General features: G+C 31.5%; 1 protein-coding gene across 1 annotated transcript in view; it reads right to left on the bottom strand.

The window, feature by feature from the left end:
* Positions 1–18,979, bottom strand: part of LOC127706721 (MAM and LDL-receptor class A domain-containing protein 1-like) — a 43,445-nt gene extending 24,466 nt beyond the window's left edge. Inside the window, exons 1-8 of the mRNA XM_052211379.1 lie at positions 18,856–18,979; positions 13,106–13,155; positions 12,385–12,720; positions 11,687–11,761; positions 10,091–10,153; positions 8,509–8,590; positions 4,428–4,548; positions 2,621–2,693 (exon numbers count right to left, since the gene is read on the bottom strand). Coding sequence (XP_052067339.1) covers positions 2,621–2,693; positions 4,428–4,548; positions 8,509–8,590; positions 10,091–10,153; positions 11,687–11,761; positions 12,385–12,720; positions 13,106–13,155; positions 18,856–18,916 — 861 coding nt within the window. The 5' untranslated portion in view covers positions 18,917–18,979. The remainder of the gene's footprint in view (positions 1–2,620; positions 2,694–4,427; positions 4,549–8,508; positions 8,591–10,090; positions 10,154–11,686; positions 11,762–12,384; positions 12,721–13,105; positions 13,156–18,855) is intronic.
* Between the last annotated feature and the right edge of the window lie 207 nt (positions 18,980–19,186).

Here is a 19,186-nt window from a genome sequence, read left to right as displayed (position 1 = left end):
ACTCTCTCAGAAATATGATAGTTTAAGGCTATATGACTATCAAATTTCCTGTGTTTAGTGCAAAACTACAAAAACTGACAAACAGCCTCGCTTTGAGATCTTGTCTATTGTATTTCGATATGACCAACAGACTTTCCCAGATCTATATTTTGAACAGGTTGTTTTAGATTTCTTATTCAAAGATGTAAAAATGTTTTAGATATCGTTTTGGATAAGACCTTCGCTCATATCTTATATATCCAAAAGCTATTTGTAAAATGTCGATTTTATTCTTATTTGCCCGAGGGTGATATTATATGTATCAAAATGCTTAATTTTTTTTCATTTACAACATATTTTGTTAAGTTGTGTAAATTGATCTTTCAACAATCAGTCGGTATTTCGATTGGTACTTATTGTGCTCCCATCCTTGCCGATTTGTTTTTATAATCAAATTAAGCAGAATTTATACACAACCTTCTCAAAGACAAAGAGAAAAAAAACATCATTTAAAACTCTTTACTTTCACTTTCATATATATTATTGAAGTCATGTCACTCATTAACCCACATTTCAGTGAGTGTTGGAAATGGGCGATTTCAAACTAGAATCTATGACAAGCGTGATGATTTCAACTTTCAATTCCAATTGTCAACTTCCTATTTCTCGGCAGTAACTTACCGTCTGTCCAAACGTATATCGTTTACATATCTCAAGTGATTCGTTACGCTCGTGTATTTACATAATATACAGACTGCTCCAACGGGGATATAGGTTAGAATGACTAGAATCGATACAACATAAGTTTTAGGGTCACTATCATGACTTGGCTGATCGATACGATATGTCTGTGTCTCAACCCAGTTATAGTCTAAAAGTCTTTAGATACCAGAACAGTCGTCTATTCTGTAATTTGACCGATTGTCTCATATTCCTGAATGTGACATTTTGACCGAGAGTGGATTTGCATGGCGGTTGATGCATTCACAGTAGGCGACGCTTACCCTATCAACGCATCCGGTCTCGCTCTCTATGGAGTTCAGTGTTTGTGTGTTATCTTGATTTGTCTTCCTAATCGGTTTATCGGACGACATCGATAAACAACCATTGCCATAATAAACTATCTTTGCAATTTCATGGGCCAAATAATGCTTCTATCGTACCATCTTCTTAAAGTTCTGTGAATCGATTACGTATATATATATACATCGATGGTACAACGGGTAGTACTTTTGCTTTAAGGAATGTTTTAAAATCTAATTTTAGTTTTTGACAAATCAATTCGTGTGAGATGGGACAAAATGTACAAGACGTGATGTCGAATGGTTAAGAACATATTACTTTAATACGAGAGAGTTCATGCGTACATGTAACAGTACGTTTTCATTTATTATAAATTCTTTACAGAAGGAGTTCTAGAGACATAAAACTTATATTTCCTCTAGAATGGACACGTTTCAAAAATGTCTGCTTGATCGTAATTACATATAAGTTAATGTGTAAAATATAAGTAAATGTTAAAAATAATGCAAAAATAAATATTAATACGAAACCAGCGGTATTAAAAGATACTGTCAATATTTTTTTAGATTTAAAAAATAAAATCTGAATATAGCGGGAAATAGAAGTTTTGAGTAAAATAAGCTTATAATGTTGATATTATAAACGATCTAATAGGTGTACATGTCCACTATATCTATAACTTTGTAATATGGCTTGTGAGAATAAAGATATATATATATATACAAGAAACATGAATACTCCGTAAATATACAATGCTTAATTACTAGATTACAGAAGGTTGCGGCAAATAGTTACAATTAAAATCGACTGATTAACAATATATATATCACATAACGAAGGCAAACTCAAAACGACGGTTTTCGCATATAATCTTTTAATAAGAAAAAAATTGAAGAACATTTTACGCAAATAAAGTGAGGTTATGAGGATAATAGTGTTCAGAAAAATTATTCAAAAGTTATTTTTATATTTTGGTGTGTATGAGAGAGATTCTTTGTTCAAGGTAAGGTCTTCAGGTCTACCGTAAGAAATTCTTGTTAGAAAGACAATACAAATGTATGCCTACTTCAAAATACACCGTTAAACAGAGAATTAATGCATGCAGAGAACATAATTTATCTTTCATAATAAGCTATTTATACAAAAACTGCGCTTACAGATTTATGAGAAAAAAGACTGCAATCGACACTACACAAGTTTCACGGTAATAATTTCTTGTTGGTTTTGCGCTACGATGTGTCGTTGTCCTTACTAACTAGCGGAATTTTTTCATGGTCTTAGATGTCTATATACCAGAATAGTCGTCTGATCTGCATATTTATACCTACTGCGTACTATTTTCGATTGTGACATTATGACTGAGTGTGGATTCGTATGGCGTGTGATGTATGCATAGCAGGAGAGGCTTAATCTGTCGAGGCTTCGGTTCTCGCTCATTTTGTATTACATGCGATTAACTAATTTTTTTTTTTTACTATCTTGATTTGTATCTTCTTATTGGGTTTATGACAATTATACCACTATCTATATAAATCTGACAAGTTTTATACCTCAACTAACTGATAACATTGAACCAAAAAAAACATAACTTTGTTAAATAAAAATTAACAAAACATACATATACACAGCCATTTCCCAAACTTAATTCTTGTGGAGTACTGCCGAGATTTCCAACGTACGACCAACATCCACTACAAAAGATAATAAAACATGAATTATGGCTACAAGTAAATCTCTTTGAAGCAAATAAGTATGGAGTTTTAAACGGTTGAAAATAAAATTGACTTTATAAGGGAAATACAATTCTGCAATCTTCTTAAATACACGTCATTCAAATTTGTCAGTCTGTGACAACCTCAATCATCTTTATAACTGAAAACTTAAACCTTTCGAGATTTTATGGTGTTTCGGACAGAAAGTCAACTCAATTTTTATCTTTTTTTTCTTCTCTATTTATCCAACTAAACTATTGGATACTGAAAATTGCGTATTGTTTGCGAATGAGTGGTATTAAAACAAAAATTATTATTTTTTGTATCAATTGCATTTGAGATATAATATTTCAGTCCAAATATATACGGTCCTTTTGATTTTCTTCATAACTCACTTTTATAGCAATTCTGTTTATAACTAGAGGTTCTAAAGAGCTTGTGTCGCTCACCTGCATCTTCAACAATGGACGTTGTTTTTACTCAAACATTATTCAAGGGTAGTAACTCTTTTAAGAGTTAACTGACAATTTCAGTTATATTGACGTATTTGAAGATCTTATCCTGCTGATCATTTTTTCCTTTTCAAAGTTTCTGTTTATCATTATAGTTTTGAAGATGAAATGCACAAATGCAACAATTGGGAAAAATCGTCATTGAATGGCAATAACTTCAATAAGGAGTCGACTAACAATTTCGTTCAGGCTGACTTATTTTTAGATCTTGTCTTGCAGATCATTTTCGATATTCAAAGTCTCTGTCTATGTATTATAGTTTTTGAGATTATATGCAAAAATGCAAAAAAATCGTAAAATACATTTAGGGCAATAACCCATATAAGAAGTCGTCTGACCATTTTGATGTTATCATTTTGAAGATTTTTGCACATGTAAGATTTTCTCTATTTATTGACGTTTTCAAGATAAAAGACAAATATTGCATTTCACCCCTACGTCCTATTTTTAGCCATGTCGGCCATGTTTGTCGACAGTCAGGTCCATCGTACACATTTTTAAATCTAGATATCCTAATAATGAGTGTGGCCAAGGTGTGGTAAAATTTGACCCAGTAGTTTCAGAGGAAAACATTTTCGAAAGATATCTATCAAAAAACCCCAAAAAGGAAAATCGTCATTAAAGAGCAACAAGTCCAATAAGGAGTCGTCCAACGATTTCAGCCGTTGTGACTTATTTGTAGATCTTGTTTTTTTTTATCAATTTTTGTTATTGAAGTTTCTAATATAGTTTTTAAAATAATAATAAAAAAAAAGTAAAATTACAGAATGGTAAAATTTGACATTTAAGGGCAATTACTCCAATAAAAAATCGTCTAGAGAAAAGACAAAACTTGAATTTTACCCCCTATTATCTATTTTTAGCCATGTCAGCCATGTTAGTTGGCCGGCGGGTTCATCGGACGCTTTTTTTTATAACTGGATACCCTAATGATGAGGTCAGCTAAAAATACATGTCTAGTCCCTTACTAAACAAGACTTTTTACTTCCTTTAAGATAAAGACAGAAATATGGTTTTGCCTTGTGTATATAGAAAGGTCTATATACGAAGTATCTTGTACTAAATAAATACTAGATACACAAACCGACCAATAAGGATAAGTCATTCTCGTTATTCAGATTAGCACGTTATTTTCGCCCTTGCTCCTAAATGATTTATTGGTAATCATGCTCTCTGAGCATTCAGTACTATATTAACTCACCTATCAGAAATAATCTTGATGTATGGTACATCAGGTGTACCATCATGTGGTACCCAATTTAAACAAGTTTGTTCATTAATTTCTTGTACGGCACTCTCAATTACATCTATGTCTGTTGCAGCTGAGTAAAAAAGGATTAAGGATTCATTAATGAAGCATGCAATTCGCCAATTCAGAACCTATTGCATCACGGGTATTTTATTAGTTTATTGTTCGTACCAAAAATCTTACAACGTTTTGGCGTACACTTCAGAAAATAGTACTAAAATGGACATTATGAAACGACGAATTTTGCAGAGAAATATTTCTATAAGTGTTATTTTACTACTGTCTTGTTTTCAAGGTCATGATAAGAAGTTGCTGGTATATATATAAGTATCAAAAGTTGACAGGGGTTGTATAAAAAACAACTCTTGTTCCTAAACTGTTTGTTATGACATTGCCTAAGAATGGAAAGTCTGCATTCAATGGTCTAGAAAAAATATTGTTTTATTTTGGAAATATCTTCAGGGACAACAAAACTGAATTGCTTAAAATTGTTACTTCGACTTTGATAATCAAAAACAGTTTTATTTTTTAAAGCATTCAATCGCCTATATTTTAAGATTTGTCTCGTAACCTCCCTTTTTTTTCTTTTTTTTTTTTTTTTTGGTTTTCATGCGGAAAAAAAGGTTAGAGATTAAAAGTCGAACGCCAAACAACTCAATCACACAATAAAATCTTAAAAAGACATCTAGAGGTCAAAACTCAGTCCTCAAAAATAGACAAACTCTATATCTTTTCGAATTGTGAATGAATGGAACAAAATGATAGAACAAAGATCTGCCATAGACAACAAATACATAAATTGACAAAACATGTCAATATATAACTCACTATAACCATAGACAAAACATTCCCAGACATAACCAAACACAACAATGGACAACACATGCCGAGATATTACTTAACATAACCATAATCAAAACATGACAAGATATAACTAAACATAAACATAAACAACACATAACAAGATATAACTGAACATAACCATAGACAACACATGCCAAGATATAACTAAACATAACCATGGACAAAACATGTCAAGATATAACTAAACATAACCATAGATGAGGGTCTTGAATTTGCACGAATATATAGACATACCGTTACCATGTAAAGATAAGAGAACAAAATTTAGAATTTTGAGTTTCCTTCACATCCTGAAGGAGGAGGTATATGATGTATAGTGACTTCAATAGAAAAAAAAGCGCCTTATTGATGTTACTGTAATGTTATAAGAATGTTTTGATAAAAAAAAAATTTTAATATACTTTTTTGTCAAAAATGAATATCAGTTATATAAACATCTTGTATAAGATTATTTATTTATACTGGTTTTCAGTTGAAATATCAATAGCAAGTTCTCCAAATAAGGTATTTGTTTGCATTTTTTCTAGCAAAAACAAATTTCAAGTATAATTTTACTGCTATCTGGGGGTCTTCTGAACATTTATCTGTATTATTTTATAAATTTATTAATCATGACAATTCGGTTTTTTGTTCAGACACATGGCTGTTATCGATCAAGGAAAGTAGAACTATTCCCGTACAAGATATTTAGCAGGATTCCTACTAGATTATAGCAGGAAATCTCATGGAACTAGCGGAAATTTTAAATTCCTGTTACTTTTTAGACGTACTAGGAAAACATTCAGTTTTTCTGGCAGGACTTTTCTTTTTACTACAACAATATTCCTGATATTGTTAAAAAGAATAGTTATTTCCTGCCAGAAAATCTTTCTACCAAAAACAGATAACAATAGAAATTTAAATCACAACTTTCATAAGTGGCAGCTACTTCATGAATTTAAGAGTCAAAGTTTGCAACAAGAACTTTTAACATGTATTTTCTTTGTTCTATGTGGCTAAGATTCAAACTGATGAATGACCCAGATGTGTATATGTGTATACACTTAAGTTTGTAATGTATATTTTTAGATTCTTATTAGAAAATCAATTTTCCTAGTAGTAATTTATAAAAATAATCAAGAAATATTCAAATTAGCGGGAAAATTTGACAGGAATCCTGGTCGGAATTACTTTCATCCAAATAATTCCTGCTAATTTGAAAAGTCGTGGTAGGAATCAAATTATTCTTGTACGAAAATCCTACTAATTTAAATTTTTCGGCTGTTTTTTCAGGCGGATTCCTGCTACAATCAAGCAGGAATATGCTCACTTTCCTGGTAGGAATTCTCAACAAATTCCTACTAGATCCTGTGTACATTCCTGTAGGACTAGTTCGTACAGGTTATAGAAGAAATAAAGTGAAGAAGAAAATACCATTAGTAGGAGAAAAATATAAAACGCCAAAGAAAAAACGACGATGAGACAAAACAGTCACCAAAACACTACAGAGAAACCTTAATATTCCTTTGTCCAGTGCACAATGGTAAAGCAATATCGTCGACATCGCGATATTAGCAATGTTAACATGACATCGTGTTAACATTGTTAACATTGTAAGAACATTTGTATATTGTTTATATCGTTGAAATCGTTTACATTGCGATGTATACAATGTAGTAACGATATCGTGTTTACATGGTCTACATCGCGATGTTGACGGTGTGAACGATTCATACACACAGGTATTGATTTGGTAAACAATATAAACGATGTTGAATCGATATTATCAACCTCGTGATGTACGATGTGAACGATGTAAACACAATGGTATAGATTTCGTATACAATATGAACACGATATTGACCCGCTATTGTCGATATTGCGATATTTACAATGTTAACACGATATCGTGTCAACATCTTTAACATTGTAAGAACTCTTATATACTGTTTACATCGTTGACACGGTTAACATCGCGATGTATACAATATGATTATGACATCGTGTTTACATCACCATGTTGAAAATGTATACGATGTAAACACAAAGGTAGTGACTCGGTATACAATATAAACAATGTTAACACGCTATTGTGAACATTGCGATGTCTACGATGTGAACAATGTAAGCACAAAGGTAGATACTTGGTATTCAATATAAACACGATACTGACTCGCTATTGTCAACATAACGATGTATACGATGTGAACGATGTAAACACAAAAGTACATACTTGCTATACAATATAAACACGATATTGACTTGCTATTGTCTACAACGGAATGTTTACTATGAAAACAATGTAATCACAAAGTAAAGACACAATACAATGCAAACACAATAATGACACGATACAGTAGACATCGCGATGTTCACAATATCGATAAAACATCGTGTACTGGACATACCTCAGATATTAAGCAGCACGATCCCCATAAATATCGGGGGTAAACTTAGGGCTCCCTGAAGAGTATAGGGTTCCTGTTCTACTAGTGGCATCCGTCATGTTGCTCATGTAAACCCCAAAGCAAATTGTACATCAGACATTTTCCCATAATAATACATATAAAAGCATGTGATGTCAAGTGCGGTAATAGCACAATGCTGATTTATTCCAAATCCAATTCATACGGACAAAACCTACTAAAATAATACCAATATGTTGTAGCATTCTTATTATATTTTTTTTTCATTGGTTAATGCGATCAGGTGATTCAAAGGGTATTCCATGAACCTGAAGCCTTATTTCTATTTTAACTATATTGACGCTATGTTTCTATCTCTATATATTGACGGTCAATATAAAAAATCTTGCAAAATACAATGTAAAAACACAGAAAGAACATTGAAATCCATTTTCATAATACACTATTCATATATGTAATATATAGATTAAGGGACATTGAGTCAATACGTTATATATGGACCTGTTAGGTAATGTTGACACTCGGACTTCGTCCTAGGTCAATATATAACTTATTGACCTCGTCAAAGTTCATAATTGATAAATTTTATCTGCAACATTATGAATCTTGGGTTAGAAAATTAATCATTAATGTTTTATGTAAGTTACCTTTAGACTCATATTAATTGAACTTGCTAGGACAATCTCAACACCTAAGCCTCATTTTGAAATGAGAAAAAACTACTGAGAACTAATTCCAATTAGATTGCTTTAAACTAAACATACCAAATACGGAATCAATTTCATAGGGTACCACTCCATTCGGCCAATATGAATTAGTACTTTTGAAATTTCTTTTGAGTTGACCCTGGAAAAAAGAACCAAAACAATTAATGTTTACCGCGCTAAAATACACCTATAATATTATTTGATATTCAAAAGTTAGAGTAACGAAAATGGTCAGCGGTTTTATTTAAACTGTAAATAGGAACAATGAATATCATTCAAACTCAATTAATGATTTCATTATCCATTTTGTTGTGTCAACTTTAATTTAATGTCTAACATTCAAACTGAAAGAGAGGCTCAGTAACACATAATTCGATGATTAATAAGAAGCAGAGAATGGCTATTTTTATCGTAAAATATCTTCATGTTTTCATGTAAAAACTGAAGGAATATCGAAACATTTACGTTACGGGGAAACATCAAATTACAAAGTTATATTTTTTTTTAATGCTACCAACATGAAAATTAATGATTGTTGATGTTTTGCATTTTGGTATTATCCAGTGGAACTAGACACTTTATGTTCATTTGGTTATTATCCAAGGCATTTTCGACATTTTAATTTTACATTGGGTTTTATCGAAGGGATTTTTTATATTTAATGCTTTCATTTGGAAATAATAAAAATAAAATACTCAAATAAACATACAATGTCTAAATCCAATTTGATAATACCTAAATGAAGAAAGACACTTGTGATACAATGGGCAATTAAATGTTTTAACACATCCTCAGCAAATTACAAAATTTAGTAACATAGAGTATTTACATAAATTGTTGGATATAAACTTAAATATAAAAAAACAATTAAAGATTCTAATACAAGATGATCAAGTACTGGTCATCGAGGTCAGAAATATCAAAAATGTATCTATAATGAGAAGAAATGATATAAAAAAAAACTTGTAAACCCGTCATTGCGCCTGTATTAAGGCTAGAACTTTTGTAGTTGATGTCGTCTGTGATATCTTAATGTGTGCGTGGGTTTTTTTTTTTTTTTTTATTTCTCTATTTCTTTTCTTGTTTAGTTATTTTATGTAAATTGCAAATCTTTAATAGTCTCTGTTAAATTTATTAACTATTTTTCTAGAGATGGGTCAATACTGAACTTCAGTAAGATAATGTATAGACACCTGTCTATATTTGTACAAACATTCTGTCGTTTTTTTTTTTGTTTGAGTTTATTTGTACGTTGTTGGGTTGCTGTACTATTGACACATATCCTCATATTCATTGTCTATCCCTTTCCTGTAAAATTTTGACAATTTTCATTCCATTTAAAATTCAATATAGGTCACTTTACGGCCTTTAACAATGAAAAAAGATAGCTATTAATGGACCCGACTTGACAATATGTGAAAAAATTCAAACAAAAAAAGAACGGCCTGATTTATGTACAGTGTAGCAATACAATTTGAACGTTCCAATAGTGTCTTTAAGTGTTTTAAATTTCTTCTTTACTCAAATGTTTAATGCTGTCTTTTCATCTACTGTAAAATCATTTCGATTTTCTTTGTTTTAACTATATTTATCAATAAGATATTAGGAAACTCAAATTTGTTATATGATAATTACTCACAGGAGGATCTCTTTCCAAATCTTCCCCCTTTGTCTTTTGCTTTTCTGGGTGTCGTCCTTTGGGCTACAAGCATTTGAAAGTATTAAAAAATCACAGAGAAAATGTTTCGTAGTACTGATAACAACGGACTGTAGATATTATAATACATTTTGTAAATCGAATAATACTACTTTAAATTGTCTATATTGAATAATCTTCTTTTTTTAACATTTTACGATGTTCGTTGCACCGCGGTCGGTGTGAAGATATGCATTTTGTATTAAGTAACTGATAGATAAAAATTCCGTGTGAATGGATCACGTCTCCTGTAGTTTCAGACTTTATAAACCTGCATGTGTATATAGGCGTCTTTCATATTTACACGAAAGGTATTTGAAGAATTTGATTTTATTTATTTATATATATATATATATATATATATATATATATATAAGTCTAAATTGAAAACGACGTTCAAACCTATGATTGCGTTGGATAAAAACCGCAATTTTTATACGTGTGCATGCAAAACAAATTTCTTGATAGAGGGGTCTTAATACAGCACAAACAACATTTTCCAAAAGACCAAAAAAGTGAAAAAGTATATTTTAACAAAACGCATTAGACTAACAGGTCGAACAACTGATGTTCTTAAACCCTGCTGACTGTCATTGGTGATTGCCAAATAAACGGATCACAAGCTGTAACTAAATGGATCTTTAAAAATTAATAATCTAATACCAAACAGAAAACAATAAACTTGCGGAAAAGATGGTATACCGCAAACAAAAGGTGCAAAAATTAGTACACCATATCCGGATTTCGACAATCAATGTCTCTTCAGTGTTGTTAGGGATCGAAACAGTATTTGGAAGGCCATTAAATTTACCTCTAAAATACAGCTGGTCTAAATACAGCACAAACAACATTTTCCAAAAGACCAAAAAAGTGAAAAAGTATATTTTAACAAAACGCATTTGACTAGCAGGTCGAACAACGGATGATCTTAAACCCTGCTGACTGCTATGGCAATTGCCAAATAAACGGATCACCTGATGTAAAAATGGATCTTAATTATTAATTTAATACCAAACAGAAAACAATAAAATAAAGATGTAATACAATTACAATTACATCTTCATGCCTTATATATCATGTACTGTGTTACGACGCTAGATTAAAACTTACGAGGAAAGGTAACACCCGGCCACCGAAAGCTTTATTTTTGTAGAGCCTAGATGGTCGAGTGGTATAGCGCGTCGGGCACAGTGCCAGGCGATTTGGTGCCACGATATCTCAGTAGCATGAGTTCGAATCCCGGCCAGGGAAGAACAAAAAATTTGCTAACGCAAATTTACAGATCTAACATTGTTAATGAATTATATATATATATAATGTGTTTTCAGCCTTGTATCACCATCACGTGTGATCCGATGGATAAAATCTGTTGTAGAGTCGTCACTGGTTCAGACGTACTTATATATATATATATAGAAAGAATCTTTAATTAATTACAGAAATAATCTCTTCATGTTTGTCTTATCTTTTTCACGTGCGTTATAAATTTGCATGAACGTAAACAAGTATATTTAAAAATGTATAAACATTATAATATACCTGACGAATATGTCCGTGTTTATCCACACTCATTGCATCCAATAAATGAGAAAACTCAGAATCTGCTTCAAGGTCCTGTCAAAATTAAGAAATATAAAGTGTTTGCAGCTTATAGACGACTTTCAAATTCGTGCTTTTTCCCGTTAATTTCCGAGGTCACACTACTTATGTAAAAAATTCACCGTAAGAGTCCGAATGGTCTTTATTCACTCAGTACAAGCGTCCCTTTCAAGTAATACGAATGTTTGATAGTGAAAATATTTCATAATAAAATTGAGCTTCAATTGGCCCCTAAACAAAAATGCATATTCTAGCGTAGAACAAAATATATTATCTATGCTCTAATAGGTATATTGAAATGGGTGTGACGGGATATTTTGACTGGTACTAGAAAATGAATATGGTGGTTAGGTTTACAAAGTTTGCTTTGGAACAAATCATCAACTGCTATGGTTGTGCTTTTGAAGATCACATTTGATACGTATGTGCCAAGTATAAAAATACGCAAGCGTATCAAATAATTCATTTGTATCTTATTATTTATAAAACACGGATGTTAGATTTCACGTTCTTTGTCAAGTTATGAATGAACTTTGATAACACACATTAAATCTTTATCATACATTTTGTTGTAAGAATATCTTACAAAATTTAAAGATGGTCTGCCATATAAATAAAAAAAACAAGATAAAAAATACCTCTGGTTTATCAAATTTGTACCCCATTTTACGACCTTTTTTCTTGTTGTTTTTCAGTTTTCTTCCTTTCTTTGTTAGGGCTTTCTGTCCAACGTTATTCGTATTTTTCTTGTTTGAAACTAGGAGTTGAGATAAGCGACTGTCTTCCTCTCTTCCAATGGACTGTAAAATTCGATGTGTTTGCTCATGATTCTTTTCGTTTCTTTCCCCTGCTGTTTGACGACCATAGTGACGTCTGTAGCCGCTTTCTCTAAATTTGTTGTTCTCTCTTGAAGCATGATTCAATAAATTGATTTTTTGTTCATTTTTATCCAGTATCTGCCTGCTTTTTGTGTCCTACAAAAAAGGGTATTAAAACTTATCGAGAAATAATTTAACAACATTGTATCTATTGATGTCATACGAGAGACATTAGCTGATATCAATTATCTCAAAATATTTTTAAGATGTGGTATGAGTGCCAATGAGACAACTCTTCATCCAAGTTACAAATTGTAAAAGTAAACCATTATAGGTCAAAGTACGGCCTTCAACACGGAGTCTTGGCTCACACCCAACAGCAAGCTATAAAGGGCCCAAAAATGACTAGTGTAAAACCATTCAAGCAGGACAACAAACTGTCTAATCTAGATAAAAAACAAGAAACGAGAAACATTTTTTGTATATATATAAGTACATGTGAGAGAGGTAGTCGCTATGATTATACTTTATGTATACTTACTGCGAGTAATTCCTTCTCCAACTCATTGATTTCTTCTGCTATTCTGTTTTCTATAAGCAGACAGAAAATAATAATACTGTTAACACTGTAGGATACAAAATTTAAACGTCAATTTTACATTTGCAGCAAAAATATTTAACAGCTGTTACTGTAAGTTCTCTCACCACAATCACTAGGTCTACAAGTTAAAAAGAAATGAATCATTTTTATCACTTGTAGATGAAATGTACCTACGCTAGTAAGAACACCACCTGGTTCCCCCCTCCCCCGCCTCAGTTTTTTTGTGAGGTCGTGTTGCCCAATCTTGTTGTTTATATATTCTTCTGGTTTCGTTTCCTTTTTACAATGGAACTTCTATAAACATTAGATTTGTAAGAATTGAAATGGGTAAAAATATACTATAGAAAATAAAAGGATATGGAGTAAATGTACATGGGACAAAATCGCACACAATACATAGAAAAATATAAAAAATTATCAATGAACAGGGCTTTTATTCATTTTCTTCATCTTGACAGTTGATGTAGGGTCTTCAACAATGAAAAAATCATTAATACCCTACAACAAGGTCAAGACGGCCCCAAGCGTCGACTTAAGCGGTACTATTGATAAAAAAAAACACAGTTCACCTTCTTGCTCCCCACCCGCCTCGGAGTGCCAACTTGTGCGATGCTTGTGTACGACGGTTCTCCAGTCGAAAGCACCAGGGATACAAGAAAAGTGCAGTAATTTTGAAAGACATCAATCGCCGCTAAAATATGCTTTGAAGTTACACATGTCGGGAGCGGTCAATGAATTACATAATTTATATTAACGGGCGAGGGTTTTCAACATATATTTGTCATGCATTGCCCAACAAAAGACCAATACATTCGAAACAACAAATGACAGACAATACATATAAAACTAACCAACAAATAATAGACAGCACGGGGCACATCGAAATATATGTAAGACAACCTAGCAGTTTAAAATAGTATGAAAGGGCAATATACAAAACAGATGACCATACCAGTATTTTGAAGAAATTAAGAAAATATTTAATAGCCAAACATGAAATATGGCAACTTTATCGCATAGTGTTGTATGAAAACTTCTTTTCAAAATGCTAATATTTATACAGTGGAAAATAAATTATGTACCTGGAAGGTCTTTTAGAAGAAAAAGAAAAATCACTAAAAGCGATCTGTACTCATTTCTCTTGAAAGAAATTGATACAAAATACTGCAGTATCAATACCAGGTGAAAACGTAATTAGTTGCACATAAAACGTAAGTTTTAGTCGAAGTTATGCCCAGATCTAAATGGTGAAATCTCATAGCCAAAGTTTGTAAAGCCATCGAAAGTAAATATATTGAGAGAAAATACACATATAATTTAAAATGGACGGAAAAATAAGTGGCCGCATAGACTTTTGTTCACCAATGTGTTAATAGAAAATCCCGAGACTTCAATTATCTTTACTTTTATGTTTCTTTGTAGTATCCGGTCAGTTAGAAATTCGCAGTATTTACTTTTTAAAGCGTCATTTGCTATGATTTTGACAGTTTTAGTCGAAAGAAATGAAGTATGTTTGTTTTTTATTGCTCCAAACATTTACAAGAACGGAATATTGAATGTAGCAGTGATTTTGATTCAATTGAATTTGGTTAAAATAAACCAAAAACTGTGCTGATACTGTATTGTTGTGTTGAGTTATGAAAAGAATCTTAGCGTTTCTGATAAAAGTATATCCAGAAAAGCGCTTCGGGCGCAATAAATCTTCAAAGTGTAATTTTTTAGCCGGAAAGTTGAACTAGGAAAGCCAACTGAAAGACCAGTGTCGTTAACTGATTTGGCCCGCAAAAAATCATTCTGATACAGGTGAAACGATGATTTACATATTTTTTAATCTATATGATAATCGTCGTTGCACTATTGTACGTGCTTGCCTGTATATGTATATCTATTTTTTGTCAAGATCACGTGCTCATCAGCAATCTTCGGAGGCCATATCGCTGGTTGATTAATTGATTGATGTTAGTTGCTTAATTTTAGCTGGTTAGATGATGTATAGTCACAAATACGTACGAAATGTTGATACTTTATTACGAATTCACGTATTGATAATTGCTTCCTATGGAACTTTTGTAATTCTAATATACGTTTTAGGATGTTATATATCTAATTTGAGAGTTTTAGTCATTTCTTTAAACATGAATTGACAGCTAACGTTGCTATAAAAAAATGTAGTCTGTGAATGCTAATCTTTAACAAAAATTCACAAGATTTTTTTTCCTGAGAAGACTGATTTAAAGTAGTATGGAGGAGTTTAAAACTTTTCACAATCACAAAATTTATACGCAGCTAACAATGAAATTAGGTTTCACTACAGTAAAGACCAAATTAATAAATTCAAAGGAATAAAGGATATATATCCCATTGTTAAAACTAAAAAGACTTCTCTAATTCCAAATTCCTTTTAGCTCATCTAAATTTAGACATATAATATTGCGTTCATATGAAATTGCTCAATTCAGACTTATTTTCACTTACAACTTAATTTTTTGTATTTTTGGGGATTTATTAATTATTATATTGAGGGGGTGGAAGTCTTTTGTTTTGGGTTTTTTTTTTTTTTTTTCTATCTTATTTGACTGGTTTAAAAAAAATCAGTATAATTGAATGATTTGTATTTAGTGAAGCTAGATGATTTTCAATTTATATTTCTTTAATTTAAAGCCAGTAAAGTACGCTTGTTTCTTTTCGATGACTGTAATTGGTTTACGTTCAGAAGAAAAAAAGAAAAAATAACAAAAATACCGAACTCCAAGGGAAATTCAAAACGGAAACTCCTTTATAAAATGGCAAAATCAAAAGCTCAAACACAAAAAACGAATGGAAAAACAACTTTGATATTCCTGACTTGGTACAGGCATTTCCTTATGTAGAAAATGGTGGATTAAACCTGGTTTTATAGCTAGCTAAACGTCTCATTTGTATGACAGTCGGAAGAAGAGCTCAAATGTGCACCGTAAGCTTCAATCAATACACGATCAAAACCAATACCCATTGCAAATTTGTAAAAGGAAATCAGACATATAAAAACTAAAATAAAGCTTAAAATCTAAAACAACATTTATCGAAAACACAAAATGTAAAGAAGGAAAAAGATCCAAGGACTAAGGTACAACACTTTAACGTGTATGCTTTTATTGATGTACAATATCGTAATGTTAGAAAACAGCACAACAGATCAAATAAAAATATGATTATGGTTATAACCCCACCCACCCCCCCCCCCCCCACCCCCCCCCCCCCGGGGCCTACCCCAGAAAAGAATCCCCCTTTTCTACCTTTACATATTATTAGGTTTATCATGTAAATAAAGCTGAGTACCGGTGACATGTATATTTATGTACAATATGTTTTGTTAAAGGTAATTAATGACTCTTTGATAAAAATATTTCGATTCATTGGTTGTACTCTGCTGCATTTGTATACGTTACAGGCATTTTCTATATCAAGGCATTTTACACATTTTAAGGCAATTTATTCTGTCTTTTCGTGACAGGCTTCATATAAAAAAATAATTTGTAAAATGACTGAATTTTTTAAACAAATTTAAACAAATTGTCTGTTCAATTTTAAGTAATCTGTAGCAAATTGAAATACATATGACCAAACACACCATATCTTGGAAAACAAATAAGTAATGGTTCAGTTGAATAAAGATTATTCTCCATATACCAACAAGTTTGTATGTCTAGGATTTGTATTTTTCAGTGAAACTACTCACTATGTATTTCATTTTGTAACTTTACTATCTTCTTCTCGGGATGGCAAAAGGACAAATTGTTCTTACAATGCGACAAAATTTACATACAAAGTTTAAAGAAATCTCGTTTTTTGCCCCCCTCTCTTCACCTAAAAAAAAAGGACTAATGTGAACGTATCCTGTCATCCAAACATTACATGAAATAACAAATAATTGTCGACTTCATTGCTTGTGTGAATTGAAAATCATTCAGTAGAATTTATTTTTCATTGTCAAAACTTCAAATGCACCCGTTGAATCATCAGTAATTATCAAAGAAAAAAATTGCTCTACTGATCAATACTTTCAATGTCTCAATTTTTGTGAACATTTCATTAAATACAATAATTTCCTGAAAAAATAATTATAGTCCGTATATAAAATGGCTGTACAGGAATTTTAGAAAATCCCTTAAATACAAAATGCCTAAATTAAGATAATGCCTGAACATATATAAAGACTCTAGTTGATGTTTATGCTTGAACCCGTACACTACAGAATAGCATAAATTAAACATAAGGCTGGCATCGTCATGTCAGATTAGTAATTGCAACAATTATTATTTATCGTATACAAAATAAATAATTAAATTCTTACAGTTACTGATAGAGACTGCTGCAGTAAAACGAAAGAAAAACAACAAAATTAAGCAACTTAAATTCATTATGAGTTGATTTAGTTGTTCCGTCCGTAGCAGTTTCAAACTAAACTTTACTTATATATCCAATTGCAGTTGATGATCAACATTAATGAAACGTCATTCTTGGTCAAGGTATTTAAATAGCTTCCGATTAGTTTTATATTGATAAAAAGAAGTAAAGCGGATGAGAAAGCAACTTACGTATATTTAGAAACTTATTTACCTTGGTCCATTTCACATCAAATGTATTTAAGTGGTAATCTGCCTAAGAATCAGGCTGTGGTGAAAACATGACAAACAGAAACCAACTCAACTTTACATTCAATTAAGTTCAGAATGTTTTAATTTTGCATAGAATATAACATTCGTTTCCTCTCCCTTTTTTGGTAATTCAAGATATAATTTGGTTGAAATGGACTAGAAATTAAAACAATTAAAGGGAGATAAATCCGTAATTTGCTTTCAGATGCTCTAGATATTTCTCGAATTACCAGCCACGCAGGAACGAAAGACCTTCCATTTCTCACCCAGGATGAGGGTACCTTCAAAATAAGGTGGTTAGGTTGGTGGGTTTTTTTCGGCCATGGTTTGAAATTTTTCTAAATTGCCTGATGCTTACAAGGACTGGCACTTAAAATATTACAAATTGATAATTTTGATCAAAGTAAAATTTAACAATTATTTTAATATAGTGCTTACAAATGTAATGATCCTCGATACTTTTATAGTCTTACCTTTTACTTCTAGGATGTGCACAAATAAAAAAAAGTTAGTTATCACGTAAATAGGGACAGTAATAAAATAAAGATTACTTATAATCATTGCAATACAGCTTAATTTGTTCATTTACCTTATAAAAAAAAATATTTTTAATTCAAAATACTGTTTGATAATAGATTGATGCATTAGAACGTGTTTGTCAATTGATTCCATTCTGGTTAAATTGAGAATTAGAAGTAGATACCTAAGCCCCCAAAACATATAAACTTGATTGAGTATTCTCATCTTAAAGCACACCCAAAAACAGGTTATAATGAAGAAACTTATGTTCAAACTGTCTCAGACAAAGCTGACATAGGCGTCTGCTATCATTTGTAGGTCCTTTATGGTCATATTGCTCTTGTCCAGTGAAAAATAGACCTATTTAATTAAGATAATGTCTGAACATATATAAAGACTTTAGTTGATTTTTATGCTTGTACCCGCACTCTAGAGAATAGGATAAATCAAACAATAGGCTGGCATCGTCATGTCAGATTATTAATTGCAACAATTATTATTTATCGTATACAAAATAAATAATTAAATTCTTACCGTTACTGATAGAGACTGTTGCAGTAAAAAGTAAAAACAAAATTAAACAACTTAAATTCATTATGAGATGATTCAGTTGTTCCGTCCGCAGCAGTTCCGAACTAAACTCTACTTATATACCCGATTACAGTTGATGATTTACGTTAATGAAACGTCATCCTTGGTCAAAGTTTTTAAATTGCTTCCGATTGATTTTATATTTATAAAAACAAGTAAAACGGATAATAAAGCAACTTACGCATATTCAGAAATTTATTTACGTTGGTCCATTTCACTTCCAATGTAATTAAGATATTATAAGTCGATAATTTTGATCAAGGTAAAATTTAAC

Source organism: Mytilus californianus, unplaced genomic scaffold (assembly GCF_021869535.1).
Source record: "Mytilus californianus isolate M0D057914Y unplaced genomic scaffold, xbMytCali1.0.p SCAF_6, whole genome shotgun sequence".
NCBI classification, from domain to species: Eukaryota; Metazoa; Mollusca; class Bivalvia; order Mytilida; family Mytilidae; genus Mytilus; species Mytilus californianus.
This window is presented reverse-complemented; position numbering and strand designations above follow the sequence as displayed.